Source organism: Heterodontus francisci, chromosome 32, assembly GCF_036365525.1.
Source record: "Heterodontus francisci isolate sHetFra1 chromosome 32, sHetFra1.hap1, whole genome shotgun sequence".
In the NCBI taxonomy this organism is placed as follows: domain Eukaryota; kingdom Metazoa; phylum Chordata; class Chondrichthyes; order Heterodontiformes; family Heterodontidae; genus Heterodontus; species Heterodontus francisci.
Window position 1 is genome coordinate 683402 of NC_090402.1, and position 17864 is coordinate 701265.

The window sequence follows — 17864 nt, forward strand, 5'->3', positions numbered from 1 at the left end:
CAACCATCTTCAGCTGCTTCATCAATGATCTTCCGTCCATCATAAGGTCAGAAGTGGGGATGTTTGCTGATGATTGCACAATGTTCAGCACCATTCGTGACTCCTCAGATACTGAAGCAGTCCATGTAGAAATGCAGCAAGACCTGGACAATATCCAGGCTTGGGCTGATAAGTGGCAAGTAACATTCACGCCACACAAGTGCCAGGCAATGACCATCTCCAACAAGAGAGAATCTAACCATCTCCCCTGATGTTCAATGGCATTACCATCGCTGAATCCCCCACTATTAATATCCTGGGGGCTACCATTGACCAGAAAAATAAGTGGACTGTTGGGATATTTCTTTAACTGCTTTAAAACTCATTAACATACTACTGAATCTTTACATAGTTTAGTATACATCATCACAGGAAGTGATGCTAGCTAGCATGTGATACAGTAACTGGAGCAGGGTTAGTCAGGAGGTAGCACGTGCATTGAAGAGCTCTCCTGTGATTCTGTTACTCTGTAGTATAGAACCCTTCATTTAGCTTACCAATCATTCTCAACACTTGGTACGTTTGTGTTAAGAACCAATAACACAATACAGTGGCAGCGATGCAGAAGTTCACAATGAGTTAGCAGCGGTGTTCGACGCAGTGACTGTGATCACAAGCACAACATCATGGGCAACATCATGGACAATGTCTTCTCCCGTGGAAAGTCATAAAAGCCTGGGACAACATGGAAGGTAGCTGGAAGAAGCAGCGATAGCGCAACATAGGGCCAGATTCGAAAACCACCCTTGAGAATTGGTACTCCAAGAGATTGAACAGACGAAAGGAATAGTTTATTCGAATGGTAGTTGGCAAGAAAGGCAATGTTCAGGTGGAATTGGACTCAAAAGAGGAAAAAAAGAGTCGATTCAAATCGAGGCTATGAGACTGCACCGCCAATAAGCGTCATGGTTTTCGTGCCAAAAAGCGCTCCATGGGCGGAGTCTCCCCATGCAGAGGCTGAAAGCCGATGCTGCAGCCACAAAACTCAGGGTGTGGCAGAGGTCCAGTGCTGCAGCCACAAAACTCAGGGCCCGGCAGAGGTCCAGTGCTGCATCCACAAAACTCAGGGTGTGGCAGAGGTCCAGTGCTGCATCCACTAAACTCAGGGCCTGGCAGAGGTCCAGTGCTGCAGCCACAAAACTCAGGGCCTGGCAGAGGTCCAGTGCTGCAGCCACAAAACTCAGGACGTGGCAGAGGTCCAGTGCTGCATCCACAAAACTCAGGACGTGGCAGAGGTCCAGTGCTGCAGCCACAAAACTCAGGGCCTGGCAGAGGTCCAGTGCTGCATCCACAAAACTCAGGGCCTGGCAGAGGTCCAGTGCTGCAGCCACAAAACTCAGGGCCTGGCAGAGGTCCAGTGCTGCAGCCACAAAACTCAGGGCCTGGCAGAGGTCCAGTGCTGCAGCCACAAAACTCAGGACGTGGCAGAGGTCCAGTGCTGCAGCCACAAAACTCAGGACGTGGCAGAGGTCCAGTGCTGCAGCCACAAAACTCAGGACGTGGCAGAGGTCCAGTGCTGCAGCCACAAAACTCAGGGCCTGGCAGAGGTCCAGTGCTGCAGCCACAAAACTCAGGGCCTGGCAGAGGTCCAGTGCTGCAGCCACAAAAGTCAGGGCCTGGCAGAGGTCCAGTGCTGCAGCCACAAAACTCAGGGCCTGGCAGAGGTCCAGTGCTGCAGCCACAAAACTCAGGACGTGGCAGAGGTCCAGTGCTGCAGCCACAAAACTCAGGACGTGGCAGAGGTCCAGTGCTGCAGCCACAAAACTCAGGACGTGGCAGAGGTCCAGTGCTGCAGCCACAAAACTCAGGGCCTGGCAGAGGTCCAGTGCTGCAGCCACAAAACTCAGGGCCTGGCAGAGGTCCAGTGCTGCAGCCACAAAACTCAGGGCCTGGCAGAGGTCCAGTGCTGCATCCACAAAACTCAGGGCGTGGCAGAGGTCCAGTGCTGCATCCACTAAACTCAGGGCCTGGCAGAGGTCCAGTGCTGCAGCCACAAAACTCAGGGTGTGGCAGAGGTCCAGTGCTGCAGCCACAAAACTCAGGGCCTGGCAGAGGTCCAGTGCTGCAGCCACAAAACTCAGGGCCTGGCAGAGGTCCAGTGCTGCAGCCACAAAACTCAGGGCCTGGCAGAGATCCAGTGCTGCAGCCACAAAACTCAGGACGTGGCAGAGGTCCAGTGCTGCAGCCACAAAACTCAGGACGTGGCAGAGGTCCAGTGCTGCAGCCACAAAACTCAGGATATGGCAGAGGTCCAGTGCTGCAGCCACAAAACTCAGGGCCCGGCAGAGGTCCAGTGCTGCAGCCACAAAACTCAGGGCCTGGCAGAGGTCCAGTGCTGCAGCCACAAAACTCAGGGCCTGGCAGAGGTCCAGTGCTGCAGCCACAAAACTCAGGGCCTGGCAGAGGTCCAGTGCTGCAGCCACAAAACTCAGGGCCTGGCAGAGGTCCAGTGCTGCAGCCACAAAACTCAGGGCCTGGCAGAGGTCCAGTGCTGCAGCCACAAAACTCAGGGCCTGGCAGAGGTCCAGTGCTGCAGCCACAAAACTCAGGGCCTGGCAGAGGTCCAGTGCTGCAGCCACAAAACTCAGGGCCTGGCAGAGGTCCAGTGCTGCAGCCACAAAACTCAGGGCCTGGCAGAGGTCCAGTGCTGCAGCCACAAAACTCAGGGCCTGGCAGAGGTCCAGTGCTGCAGCCACAAAACTCAGGGCCTGGCAGAGGTCCAGTGCTGCAGGCACAATAGACCTGCATTGTTTCTTCCTTGAAGGAAAGCTATTAAAAAGAAAATAATTTAAGGGGAAAGATCTGGCAAAAGTATTCTTGGCAGCAAGAAGTTTTAACACCATGGCAACAAAATACTCAGCTATGAATTGGCAGGTTCCGGATGTCCTTCATGAATTCCAACGTATGGAGTTATGCTTTTTAGATCTTGCAGGCATAGAACCCAACAGACAAGCAATAAAAATAAAGATAGCAATTGGCAATGAAGGTCTCCATCGCATCAACACTTCTGGACTGTCAGAAGCAGAGCAGAAAGAGCCATCTAAACTCTGGACAACGCTGGATCCATCGACTCGAACTGATGACCTACAGACAACAGCCCAAAGAAACTATTGATCAGTTCATCAGTAGATGTCGAGAAAAAGGCAAAGATTGTGATTTCTCAGACGCAGAACTCTCCGAGAGGATAATGGAGCCTGTAATTACATCAACTCCAATCAAGGCATTTCAAAAAGATCTGTTTGATAAGAAAAAAGGATATGACATCGACAGTCTCCTCAAAGATGGCAGAAAATACAGAGTCATAGCTGCAAGCAGGCAATATGTACAGGCGCTTGGAGCAGCAACAACCATCGGTGAGGTAGTCAAGGCACATCGAAAGGGTGTGGCAAATGCAGTCTAATGCATCAGCCACATAACTGTCCTACATTCAGAGATACCTGCAAGGCGTATGGTCTCAAGGGACACTGGGAAATACTGTGTAGAAAATCTGGGAGCAAAGAAGCGGTCAGATGTCACAGCTCAACAAAAAAAGCAGACGCTGCCTAGTGGCAAGAATGAAAAAAAAGTTCACCAAGTACCAGAATCAGAGAATTGTTTCAGCACAGAAGGGGGCCATTCGGCCCACCGAGTCTGCAATGGCTCTCCCGAATGAGCAATTCACGCATTCCCCCACCTTCTCCTCATAACCCTGCACCTTCTTCCTTTTTATTTTATTTATTTATTTTTTTATTTAGAGATACAGCACTGAAATAGGCCCTGCGGCCCACCAAGTCTGTGCCGACCAACAACCACCCATTTATACTAACCCTACAGTAATCCCATATTCCCTACCACCTACCTACACTAGGGGCAATTTACAATGGCTAATTTACCTATCACCTGCAAGTCTAATTCCGTTTTGAATGCTTCATTTGAACCTGCCTCCACCACACTCTCAGACAATGCATTCCAGATCCTAAACACTCACTGAACCTGCCTCCACCACACTCTCAGACAGTGCATTCCAGATCCTAAACACTCACTGAACCTGCCTCCACCGCATTCTCAGACAGTGCATTCCAGATCCTAAACACTCACTGAACCTGCCTCCACCGCATTCTCAGACAGTGCATTCCAGATCCTAAACACACACTGAACCTGCCTCCATGACACTCTCAGACAGTGCATTCCAGATCCTAAACACTCACTGAACCTGCCTCCATCACACTCTCAGACAGTGCATTCCAGATCCTAAACACTCACTGAACCTGCGTGAAAAACTTTTTCCTCATGTGGCTTTTGCTTCTTTTACCAATTACTTTAAATCTGTGCCCTCTGGTTCTCGATTTCACGAGTGGGTACAGTTTCTCCCTATCTACTTTGTTAATTAATGATGGTACTAGTGCAATAGAGAGGGATGACCTGCGTTCAGGAGACCAGGATGTAGAAGACGTTTGGGTAGAGATGAGAAATCATAAAGGCAAGAATTCACTTGTGGGAGTGGTGTACAGGCCACCTAACATTAACCACCCTTTGGGCCAGGGTATAAAGGAAGAAATAATGGCAGCTTGTCAGAAAGGTACAGTGATAATTAGGGGGAATTAACCTACATATAGACTGGAAAAATCAGATGGGCAGAGGTAGCCTAGATGAGGAGTACAAAGAATGGAACAATACATTCTGGGGCCAACCAGAGAGCAGGCTATACTAGACTTGGTATTGTGTAACGAGATAGGAATAATTAATGACCTCATAGTGTACAGAACCTTAGTTAGGCCACACTTAGAATATTGCGTGCAATTCTGGTCGCCACACTACCAGAAGGACGTGGAGGCTTTGGAGAGGGTACAGAGGAGGTTGACCAGGATGTTGCCTGGTCTGGAGGGCATTAGCTATGAGGAGAGGTTGGAAAAACCCGGATTGTTTTCACTGGAACGACGGAGGTGGAGGGGCGACATGATAGAGGTTTACAAAGTTATGAGCGGCATGGACAGAGTGGATAGTCAGAAGCTTTTTCCCAGGGTGGAAGAGTCAGTTACTAGGGGACATAGGTTTAAGGTGCAAGGGGCAAAGTTTAGAGGGGATGTGCGAGGCAAGTTTTTTACACAGAGGATGGTGAGTGCTTAGGAACTTGCTGCCAGGGGAGGTGGTGGAAGCAGGTACAATAGCGACGTTTAAGAGACATCTTGACAAATATATGAATAGGAAGGGAATAGAGGGATACGGGCCCCGGAAGTGCAGAAGGTGTTAGTTTAGGCAGGCATCAAGATTGGCACAGGCTTGGAGGGCCGAATGGCCTGTTCCTGTGCTGTACTGTTCTTTGTTCTTTGTTCTAGTGAAGGCGCCCCTAGGTAGCAGCGATCATAATATGTTGAATTTTACATTCAGTTTGAGGGAGAGAAGAGTGGGTCCAAGACTAGTATTTTAAACTTAAATAAGGGCAATTATGAGGGCATGAAAGCAGAGCCATCTAAAGTGTACTGGCAAATCAGGTTAAGGGATCAGTCAATAGAGATGCTGTGGACAGCAAAGAAGGCACAAAAAGTGAACAAGCTTTCCATACTTTGACAGTCACACAATTGGAAGCTTTCACCAGTTGAAATTATATGCCCTAACAAAAGTGGCATGCACAAGCTGCAACTGAAGATAGATACTGGGGCAAACGCCAACATTTTACCACTGCAGATACTCAAAGACATATACCTTGCGAAGTGGGAGTCTATGTTACAGTCACAAGAGGTAGACTCACCACATATAACGTTTCACCAATCTACTGCGTGGGAGCACTGATGATGAAGTGCAGGTATGGAAATTTTGCATGGTCGCCACATGTCTTCTATGTTATTGACACCAATGATCCAGCGGTAGCAGGATTATCAGCAGGCAGTGAATTCTGGATCATGACAATTCACAAGGTCAGTAAAGTGCCAAAGCTAGATAATCAAGGCAAGTGTGACCCTACTGAGGTCTATTCAAGATCAGCAACAGAAATACCCGGATAGATTTGACACCAGGGGCAGTTTTATAGGGACGTCATTCTTCAGCTGAAAGACGACACTGTTGCCTCCATAGATCCACCATGGAAGAGCAATGTCCACATAAAAGACAAGCTAAATACTGAGCTTGACATGATGGAACAATAGGGGATTATTCACCGTGTTCAGCAACACACTGATTGATGTAGCTCTATAACCACTGTAATTAAGAAAAATTGCACAATTAGAGTATGCCTAGATCCCAGAAGATTGATTCGAGCACTCAAAAGATGTCCTCACAAGATTCCTACTTTAGAAGAGCTCAACCCAAGGTTTGCTAAAGCCATGTTTTTCTCCAAGTTGGACACAAAACACGGATACTGGTCAATTCACCTTTAGAATTAGAATTAGAACATTACAGCGCAGTACAGGCCCTTCGGCCCTCGATGTTGCACCGACCTGTGAAACCATCTGACCTACACTATTCCATTTTCATCCATATGTCTATCCAATGACCAATTAAATGCCCTTAAAGTTGGCGAGTCTACTACTGTTGCAGGCAGGGCGTTCCACGCCCCTACTACTCTCTGAGTAAAGAAACTACCTCTGACATCTGTCCTATATCTATCACCCCTCAACTTAAAGCTATGTCCCCTCGTGTTTGCCATCACCATCCGAGGAAAAAGACTCTCACTATTCACCCTATCTAACCCTCTGATTATCTTATATGTCTCTATTAAGTCACCTCTCCTCCTCCTTCTCTCCAACGAAAACAACCTCAAGTCCCTCAGCCTTTCCTCGTAAGACCTTCCCTCCATATCAGGCAACACCCTAATAAATCTCCTCTGCACCCTTTCCATAGCTTCCACATCCTTCCTATAATGCGGTGACCAGAACTGCACGCAATACTCCAGGTGCAGTCTCACCAGAGTTTTGTACAGCTGCAGCATGACCTCGTGGCTCCGAAACTCGATCCCCCTACAAATAAAAGCTAACACACCATATGCCTTCTTAACAGACCTTTCTGAAGATTCACAGGAACGAACAACTTTCAGAACATCATTTGGTAGGTATTGCTTTCTGCGGTTACCATTTGCTCTGTCAGTGAGTCAAGACCTGTTCCAACAGCATATGGATTACATTAGCGAGAGTGTTCTTGGCTGTGTTTGCATTGCGGATGACATAGCAGTTATGGAAAGCACCAAGGAAGAGCAAGACAAGAATCTTCACACTCTAATGGAGACAGCCGGAAGCCAAGGTCTTGTGTTTAATAACAAAAACTGTGCCATCAACGTGAGCCATATTAATTTTTTTGGTTCAATTTGTTCTGACACTGGAACAATGTACAATTAATGCCTACTTCTCAAAACAAGGAAGATTTACAGATGTGTTTGGGCCTGTTTAACTTTTTAGCACCGTATATCTCGAATTTCTCTGAGAAAGCATCATCACTGCATGAATTTCTCAAGAAAGCAATGCCATTCTTGTGGCACTAAGATCATCAGCACGCATTTGATACATTAAAACAGTCACTTTTCTGCTGAAACATATTTGCAATAATATGACTGACACAAGGAAAGAAACTACACTCGAAGTAGATGCTTCACAAAAGGGTATCGAAGTATGTCTGTTACAGGAAGGTAAATCAATTGTGTTCGGTTCTAAAACGTTACCACCCACTCAGGCGAATTATTCAAACGTAGAACAAGAAACATTGGCATTGGTGTTCAGTATCACCAGACTCCATACATACCTATTTGGCACATGCTTTGTTATTGAGACTGATCACAAGCCGTTGGCAATAATTTGGCAAAAACACTCACCACTGCATCACCTCAGCTCCAAAGACTACTAATTAAAGTACAGCGGTACAAATTTAAGGTCCAACATAAACCTGGAAACCTCATGGTTACATCTGACACATTGAGCAGGCTACCCAACCCTAAGAAAACAGAAGATGTACTGTTAGATGTCCAAGTAGACTAAGTAAATGTGGAACGAGAAGATGTATGTAACATTGACCTAATGCAATTTCAACAGGCAAAATTGCAAAGAGCTCCAAGAAGAGACTTCCAGAGATCCTGTCCTCAGGGCATTATGGCAGCTCATCAGTGAATGGCCAGATACAATGCAAGAAGTGCCCACAGACCTCAGAACCTTTTGGCCGTATGTGACGCATAATGGAAATCAAGTGGAGTCATTTTCAAGGGCAGACAAACATTTATACCAAAAAGCACTTTGTCGAGATATCCTTACCCATTTACATCAAGGTCAGATTGACAGTGAAAGATCAAGATGGCTTGCACGTGAGACAGTTTATTGGCCAGGGAACAATAACGACAGAGAACAAACAGTGAGGATATGTGATGGATGTCAAGAGCATCAACTGAGTCAAAAGAAAAGAATTGACAATTCTAGATGTCAGCAAAGTTCACTGTTACCAGATAAGGTCAAGTCAGCAGGACCACCTGTGCATTTCAGAGACACTTGAATAATCAATGTGAGAGTCCATACATGTGTAAATACTGTTCACAATTATCCTATTTCATTATGTACATAGCTTGTAACTTATGTAATTTCCATTAAAGGAAAGGGGATGTTGTGATATTGTTTTAACTGCTTCAATACTAGTTAACATACTACTGAATATGTAAATAGCTGAGTATACATCATCACAGGAAATGATGCAAGCTCACGTGTGATACAGTAGTTGGAGCAATTTTCGTCAGCAGGTATTTATTTATTTAGAGATACAGCATTGAAACAGGCCCTTCGGCCCACTGAGTCTGTGCCGACCAACAACCACCCATTTATACTAACCCTACAGTAATCCCATATTCCCTACCACCTACCTACACTAGGGGCAATTTACAATGGCCAATTTACCTATCAACCCGCAGGTCTTTGGCTGTGGGAGGAAACCGGAGCACCCGGCGAAAACCCACGCGGTCACAGGGAGAGCTTGCAAACTCCGCACAGGCAGTACCCAGAACTGAACCTGGGTCCCTGGAGCTGTGAGGCTGCGGTGCTAACCACTGCACCGCCCTTGTGTAGCATGTGTATTGAAGAGCTCTCCTGTAATTCTGTTATGTGATAAAGAACCCTTCGTTTAGCTTACCAATCATTCTCATAGTGTTTGGTGCATTTATGTTAAGAACCAATAACACAACATGGACCGGCTACATAAATACTGTGACTAAACGGCAGATCACAGGCTCGGAATTCTGTAGTGAGTAACTCACCTCCTGACTCCCCAAAGCCTGTCCACCATCTACAAGGCACAAGTCAGGAGTGTGATGGAATACTCTCCACTGGCCTGGATGGGTACAGCTCCAACAACACTCAAGAAACTCGATACCATCCAGGACAAAGCAGCCCACTTGATTGGCACCCCATCCACCACCTTCACCACTGATGCACAGTGGCAGCAAGTGTGGAACACCTACAAGATGCACTGCAGCAACTCACCAAGCCTCCTTCAACAGCACCTTCCAAACCTGCGACCTCTACCACCCAGAACAAGGGCAGCAGATGCATGGGAACACCACCACCAGTAGGTTTCCCTCCCAGTCACACACCATCCTGACTTGGAACTATATCGCCGTTCCTTCACTGTCGCTGGATCAAAATCCTGGAACTCCCTCCCTAACAGCACTGTGGGTATACCTACACCAGATGGAACTGCAGTGGTTCAAGAAGGTAACTCACCACCACCTTCTCAAGGGCAATTAGGGATCGGCAATAAATGCTGGCCTGGCCAGCAACGCCCACATCCCATGAACAAATAAAAAAACTCACACCCTCCCAAGTTGCTATTGGCCAAAAAATGTCACAACATTCTCTTGAAATTTATAATTTCCTAGGCTTTCCTGACCTCGCTCTCTAGTTCACATGTTCACCACCTTCTGCACAAAGACGTTGTACCTTCGCTGCATCTAAACTTGACTCTATTGCCCAGAAATTCAGGCACCCATTTTCACTATATGACTGTTTTAGGAGAGGGGCAGCCTCACAGCTCTAACCTAGATTATAGAAAGTTCTGAGCTGTGATGAAGACCCACTTAAATTAATCTTTATACTCCACAAGTTTAAGCTAAATTGGTAGTCCGTTTGGCAAATGTTGCTTATCGCCTGTGTGATGCCCAGTTACCTTGTTGGTACTTAAACATGTGCCTCATTGTCTCTAGACCTTAACAGCTATAAACTGCAATCTGGGAACCATTTTACAAGCATTCATCTTGGCTTCATCAACAAATTGAGTACCTGATGCACGGGGTTTGACGACAGACATTGTTGGAACAGCAGTGTATTTTCCTCACACAGGTCCTTGCAGGCAGAGCCAGAAATAATTCCTTTCTTATAGCGATCACACTGGAAAGAAATTAAACTCTGCAGGTTACAGTATGTCAAATAATTAATTGTTCCTTAGATCAACAAAAGATATATTCTAGATTCTCGACCTATTTTACAAAGGGAATGAACCATTCCCTTCACAACTTAAACTTAACAATGCCAGGGCTCAGGGACTAAAACCCGATCTGTTTCTCTTCTGATGAGGTTAGTTTCTGAAGTTGATATATTCCCTCCTGCCTTGTTCTCCTGCAGTTTATCAGTCAGGAGATTCACCTGTAGAATCAGTCCTATTTCTGACATTAGAGGGCTGGGATGGAAGCTCAGATCTGCAGTTAAGTTAGGTGAAATTAAAGAATTCTAGTAATGACTTTTTTTCATGGCTCACTTTTACTTGTGAAGTAAAATTACATTTATTATATAGTCCTGAAGCAGACTGTAACATTGACATATCACACTTTGCAAAAGAGCATACTGGTTATCAATCAAGAGTAGGAATCCTGGCCATTTTTAAAAATAATTTTACTTATGCTTCCAATATTTCACTCACATTGATTTTTAAAAATTAAATGATCTGATTATTGACGACGATGGCCAATGAGCTAATTCCTCAGTCTCAGAGGTCGTACTAATTGAAAAAGGCTGAATGTCCAAATTCTTAGTACTTACAATTATCATTTGGCAGATGTGACCTCGGCACAATTCTGAGTAGGATGAGTAATGCATGTAAAGTGCCCAGCTGCCCACCAGGATTCCTAACCATCCCAAGAACAGGTACTTCACTTTAACACCAGGGAGACGCTTCTACGAAAAATACACAAACAGTTTTAGTTGCAAATACAATGAACAAAAGCTCATTACACAGACGGTGCTGAAGCCTGGATTAATCCCAGTGAGATGACCCGAATATGCGGAGGCACGAACCAGGGAAACACCAGGCGATAAAAGCAAAATACTTCGGATGCCAGAAATCTGAAATAAAAACAGAAAGTGCTGGAAATACTCAGCAGGTCTGGCAGCATCTGTGGAGAGAGAAACAGAGTTAACATTTCAGGTCAGTGACCTTTCATCAGAACTGGGTACAGGTGAGAACTGGGGTAGAAGTCTATAGCATGAAAGTGGAGTTGAGGCCAAGATGAGATCAGCCATGATCGTATTGAAAGGTGGAGCAGGCTCGAGGGGCTGACTTGCCTACTCCTGCTCCTAGTTCTTATGTTCTTAAACGTCCAGTGGGGATGGGTGGAGTTACTGGCAAATAACTTGGATCAGAACTAGAAATTTATCACAGATAAATTTATAAAGAGGACAGATCAGGAGAAAGGCAAAACCCAGTCAGAGCCCAGAAAATGGAGACGAGGAGCTGTAAACTGGAGAATGGAAGATGGTTAAAAGGCAGAAGTGAACTGTGGGGACAAGAGGAGGTAAAATGAGAGAACTAAAAGTAGGCTGGGGTCACGACCCATGACCTTTTGCCTGGTGTTGAACTGGGGCCTGGCCCATGCATTCTGTGTTAGCCTGTGGGGAAAGCGATATTATTGGGCTGGCAAAATTCAGAGTTTAATACAATGTTACTCTTGACTTTGTTCTTAAAAAGGGAGAAAAACATAAAGCATTTCATCCACGTTCTTCTGAGCAGGATTTTGAAATTTACAAGAACCTTTGAACCTGCAAACCTTCCTCACCAAGAATTAAACTGTGAACTCACCTTGTATTTACTTAATAGCAATTAAGACTTTTTGTTGTTTAATGGGACATTAGCACAACTATGTTACAGTTAGAGTATCTTTTCCTTTTTGCTGTAGGTGGAAGATCTACTCCAGAGTCTTGGCCTATAATTCAGGCAAGCGGAGAGACTTTTGGTGGACAAGTTAAACAAGGCCCCGTCTACCCTTTCCACCAGATGTAAAAGATCCCATGGAATGATTCGAAGAAGAGCAGGGGAGTTCACAGGATCATAGAATTGTACAGCACTGTACAAGGCCATTTGGTTCTTTGAAAGAACTATCCAATTAGTCCCACTACTCCTGCTCTTTCACCATAGCCCTGCAAATGTTTCCTTTTTAAGTACTGATTCAATTCGCTTTTGAAAGTTACTGAATCTGCTTCCACTGCCCTTTCAGGCAGCATATTCCAGTTCTCCGAGTATCCCGGACGACATTACTCTCTCAGCCATGAAAGTATTATCGAAATATTTATTTGATTATTGTTTCTGGGACTTGGCTGTGTTCAAATTGGCTCTATTCACCACGTTACAATTGTGACTACAGTGTTGGCTGTGAATCACTTTTGGGATTTGAAAACTGCTATTTAAATTGAAATTTGTACTAAAAATCATAGAATGATATAGCACAGGAAGCAGCCAAATGCCTCATCATGCCTGTGCTGGCTCTTTGGTAGAAATATCCAATTGGACACACTTCCCTGTTCTCCCCCCATAACCTTGCAATTTTTTTCCTTTTCAGGTATTTATCCTTTTTGAAAGTTGTTACTGAATCTGCTTCCACCACGCTTTCAGGCAGCGCATTCCAGATCATAAAATCTTGCTCTGTAAAAAATAGTTTCCTCTTAGTGCTTCTGGTTCTTTAACTTTCATCTATATTTAGATGAGCCTTGAAACGCCACAGCATACAGGGCTACGGGCCAAGTGCAGGAATATGGGGTTAGAATAGCTGGGTGCTGGATGTTCGGCTCAGACACGATGGGCCAAAGGGCCTGTTTCTGTCTACCAACTGTCACTTAGAAAGGCACGGATTAATCAGGGATAGTCAGCATGGATTTGTTAAGAGAAGATCCTGTCTTACGAACTTGATTGAGTTTTTTGAGGAAGTAACAAGAAGGATTGATGAGGGTAGTGAAGTGGATGTGGTTTACATGGATTTTAGTAAGGCATTTGACAAGGTCCCACATGGCAGACTGGTCAGAAAAATGAAAGCCCATGGGATACAGGGGAATGTGACGGGTTGGATCCAAAATTGGCTCAGTGACAGGAAACAAAGGATAGTAGTCAACAGAGTTTTTGTGAATGGAAAAAGGTTTCCAGTGGTGTTCCACAAGGCTCAGTATTGGGTCCCTTGCTGTTTGTGGTATATATTAATGATTTGGACTTAAATGTGGGAGGCATGATTGGGAAATTTGCAGATGACAGAAAAATTGGCCGTATAATTGATAGTGAAGAGGATAGCTGTAGACTCCAGAATGATATCAATGGTTTGGTTGAGTGAGCGGAAAACTGGCAAATGGAATTCAATCCAGAGAAGTGTGAGGTAATGCATTTGGGAAGGGCAAATAAAGCATGGGAATACATAATAAACGGGAGGATATTGAGAGGGGTAGAAGAAGTGAAAGACCTTGAAGTGTATGTCCACAGGTCCCTGAAGGTGGCAGGACAGGTAGATAGAGTGGCGAAGAGGGCATACAGAATGCTTTCCTTTATTGGCCGAGGTATAGAATACAAAAGCAGGGATGTAATTTTGTAACTGTATAAAACGCTGGTTAGGCCACAGCTGGAGTATTGCATACAGTTCTGGTCACCACATTATAGAAAGGACATAATTGCTCTGGAGAGAGTACAGAGGAGATATACAAGAATGTTGCCAGGGCTTGAAAGTTGCAGCTATGAGGAAAGATTGGATAGGCTGGGGTTGTTTTCCTTAGAACAGAGGAGGCTGAGGGGTGACTTAATTGAGATATACACAGTTATGAGGGGCCTAAATAGAGTAGACAGGAAGGACCTGTTTCCCCTAGCAGAGAGGTCAATTACCAGGGGCACAGATTTAAAGTAATTGGTGGAAGGATTCGAGGGAACATGAGGAAAAATATTTTCACCCAGAGGGTGGTGGGTGTCTGGAATTCACTGCCAGGAATGCTGGTGGAGGCAGAAACCCTCAATTCTTTTAAAAGGTACCTGGAGTCATAGAGTCATAGAGTTATACAACACAGAAACAGGCCCTTCGGCCCACCCTGTCCACGCCGGCCATCAAGCCTATCTATTCTAATCCTATTTTCCAGCACTTGGCCCGTAGCCTTGTATGCTGTGGCGTTTCAAGTGCTCATCTAAATACTACTTAAATGTTGTGAGGGTTCCTGCCTCTACCACCTCTTCAGGCAGTGTGTTCCAGATTCCAACCATCCTCTAGGTGAAAAAATGTTTCCTCAAATCCCCTCTAAACCTCCTGCCCCTTACCTTAAGTCTATGCCCCCTGATTATTAACACCTCTGCTAAGGGAAAAAGTTTCTTCCGATCGACCCTATCAACGCCCCTCATAATTTTGTATGCCTCAATCAGGTCCCCCCTCAGCCTTCTCTGTTTTAAGGAAAACAACCCTCGCCTATCCAGTCTGTCGTCGTAGCTGAAATGCTCCAGCCCAGGCAACATCCTGGTGAATCCCCTCTGCACCCTCTCCAGTGCAATCACATCCTTCCTATAGTGTGGTGACCAGAACTGTACACAGTACTCCAGCTGTGGCCTAAACAGCATTCCATATGCTCTAACTGGCAAGGCTATGGACCAAGTGCTGGAAGGTGGGATTAAACTAGGCGGCTAGTTTTTACAGCTGGCACAGATATGATGGGCTGAATGGCCTCCTTCTGTGCTGTAATTTTTCTATGGTTTCTAGGGTTCTCACTCCAGAGAGCAGAGTGCTACCTACTGAGGCAATGTTCAACAATCTTCTGGTCTCGTGTTTTATATAACCATATGCATTTGCACAAGGGCTAATATTGTCTATAATTCCACATCAGCGTCAGGGCCTCCACAGTGAGCATTTAAACTATTGAATCATTAGCGGCCGAGCAATGAATCCGTTTCGGGGCCCTGGGGGGTCTGACTGCTGATAAGTGTGTGAAATGTCAGCCTGTTGGGGAAGGAGTTGGACAGAGGGTTGAATGTACACAGTGTAAATAGAGAATACTGAATGAAACTGACACTCTGGACTCATATTCAGAGTGACAGCTTTAACTTAACAGATTTGCAGACTCCCATCCCCTGATCAATTCCCTATTGGAGCTTAGAGGCTGCATTGGGCCGATGAGAGGCCGCTCCCGGTACCGGCGCTGCGGGTGCGCCTTCTCCCGGTTTGAAGCCCCAGTACCTGCAAAGCCCTGGAGAACGGGCACAAGAGGAGCAAATGCAGCAGCTTCCAGGCGCGTCTCATCCTCCGAGCGGCCGCTTCACCCCCACAAACCGAGAGCATCCCCATTAACCGGAGCCGCCGCTCTGGACCCCTTTAACCGACTGGATGCAGCTTCTCCCTATTGTAGCATCAGCAGCTCAGCCGCAGGCCATCGGCTGCCGATGCCGATCCCGTTCCGCTTGGCTCGGTGCCGGCGGTAAGAGGCTGCGATGGGCAGACAGACAGTTCCTGCCACCCTGCAGGGCAATGGCAGGAGGGGGAGGGAATCCCAGCAACAAAATACTGCACATGCTGCAAATCTGAAATAGAAACAGAAAGTGCTGGAAATACTCAGCAGGTCAGGCAGCATCTGGAGAGAAACAGAGTTAACGTTTCAGGCGAGTGACTGTTTCTCTCTCCACAGATGCTGAGTATTTCCAACACTCTTTATTTCAATCTCACCGGGCTGCTTTGTCCTGGATGGTGTCGAGCTTTTTGAGTGTTGTTGGAGTTGCACCCATCCAGTCAAGTGAAGACTCCTGATTGTTCCTTGTGGATGGTGGACAGGCTTTGGGGAGTCAGGAGGTGAGTTACTCACCGCAGGATTCCTAGCCTCTGACCTGCTCTTGTAGCCACGGTATTTATATGGCTACTCCAGTTCAGTTTCTGGTGTCAGTAGGGGCACATTTAGGGAACAGTGATCTTAGTATCATAAGGTATGGAAAAGGTCAAGGAGCAATCCAGAGTAAAGATTATTAATTGCAAGAGGGCCAAATTTCAATGGGGTGAGAATGGTTCTGGCCCAGGTAAATTGGAATCAAGGATTGGCAGGCAAAACTGGAGCAGGACAATGGTCTCCCTTCAAACATGAGTTAGTTCAGATACAGTTGAGGTACATTCCCATGAGGGGGAAGGTAGGACTAACAAAGCCAGAGCTCGCTGGTTGACGAAAGAGAGCGAGGGTAACATGAAGCAGAAAAAGGTGCATAGGACAAAGGTCAGGTTGACAATACAAGTGAAAACAAGGCTCAATATAGAAAATTCAGAGGCAAAGTGAAAAAGGAAATCGGAGAGGCAAAGAGAAAGTATGCAAAGAGACTGGCAGCTAACATAAAAGAGAATATCAAAGTCACAAATGGCATCCGATGTAACTGTGACAAAAGTAAACTTTCCCTTCTCACCCTTCTGGACCTGTATGCAGCCTTTGACACCATCCTCCTCCATCACCTCTCCACTGTCATCCAGCTGGGTGGGACTGCTCCCGCCTGGTTCCATTCTTATCTATCTTTTTTTTTATTTGTTCATGGGATGTGGGCGTCACTGGCCAGGCCAGCATTTATTGCCCATCCCTAATTGCCCTCGAGAAGTTGGTGGTGAGCTGCCTTCTTGAACCGCTGCAGTCCATTTCGGGTATGTACACTGACAGTGCTGTTAGGAAGGGAGTTCCAGGATTTTGACCCAGCGACAGTGAAGGAAGGGCGATATAGTTCCAAGTCAGGATGGTGTGTGGCTTTGAGAGGAACTTGCAGGTGGTGATGTTCCCATGCATCTGCTGCCCTTGTCTTTCTAAGTTGTAGAGGTCGCGGGTTTGGAAGGTGCTGTCGAAGGAGCCTTGGTGCGTTGCTGCAGTGCATCTTGTAGATGGTACACACTGCTGCCACTGTACGTCAGTGATGGAGGGAGAGAATGTTTGTGGATGGGGTGCCAATCAAGTGGGCTGCTTTGTCCTGGATGGTGTCGAACTTCTTAAGTGTTGTTGGAGCTGCACCCATCCAGGCAAGTGGAGAGTATTCCATCACACTCCTGACTTGTGTCTTGTAGATGGTGGACAGGCTTTGGGGAGTCAGGAAATGAGTTACTCGCTGCAGGATTCCTAGCCTCTGACCTGCTCTTGTAGCCACGGTATTTATATGGCTACTCCAGTTCAGTTTCTGGTCAATGGTAGCCCTAGGATGTTGATAGTGGGGGATTCAGCGATGGTAATGCCATTGAACGTCAAGGGGAGATGGTTAGATTCTCTCTTGTTGGAGATGGTCATTGCCTGGCACTTGTGTGGCGCAAATGTTAATTGCCACTTTTCAGCCCAAGCTGGATATTGTCCAGGTCTTGCTGCATTTCGACACAGACTGCTTCAGTATCTGAGGAGTCGCGAATGGTGCTGAACATTGTGCAATCATCAGTGAACATCCCCACTTCTGACCTTATGATTGAAGAAAGGTCATTGATGAAGCAGCTGAAGATGGTTGAGCCTAGGACACTACCCTGAGGAACTCCTGCAGTGATGTCCTGGGACTGAGATGATTTACCTCCAACAACGACAGCCATCTCCCTTTGCGCTAGGTATGACTCCAACCAGCAGAGAGTTTTCCCCCTGATTCCCATTGACTCCAGTTTTGCTAGGGCTCCTTGA

At 46.2% G+C, this 17864-nt stretch overlaps 1 protein-coding gene across 2 annotated transcripts in view; it reads right to left on the bottom strand.

Moving 5' to 3' along the window:
• The window catches only part of dipk1b (divergent protein kinase domain 1B), a 96123-nt gene extending 80408 nt beyond the window's left edge, over nucleotides 1-15715 (bottom strand). For both annotated transcript variants that reach the window (XM_068011995.1, XM_068011994.1), the window contains exons 1-3: nucleotides 15434-15715; nucleotides 11013-11147; nucleotides 10257-10364 (exon numbers count right to left, since the gene is read on the bottom strand). In XM_068011995.1, coding sequence (XP_067868096.1) covers nucleotides 10257-10364; nucleotides 11013-11147; nucleotides 15434-15541 — 351 coding nt within the window. In that variant the 5' untranslated portion in view covers nucleotides 15542-15715. The remainder of the gene's footprint in view (nucleotides 1-10256; nucleotides 10365-11012; nucleotides 11148-15433) is intronic.
• Between the last annotated feature and the right edge of the window lie 2149 nt (nucleotides 15716-17864).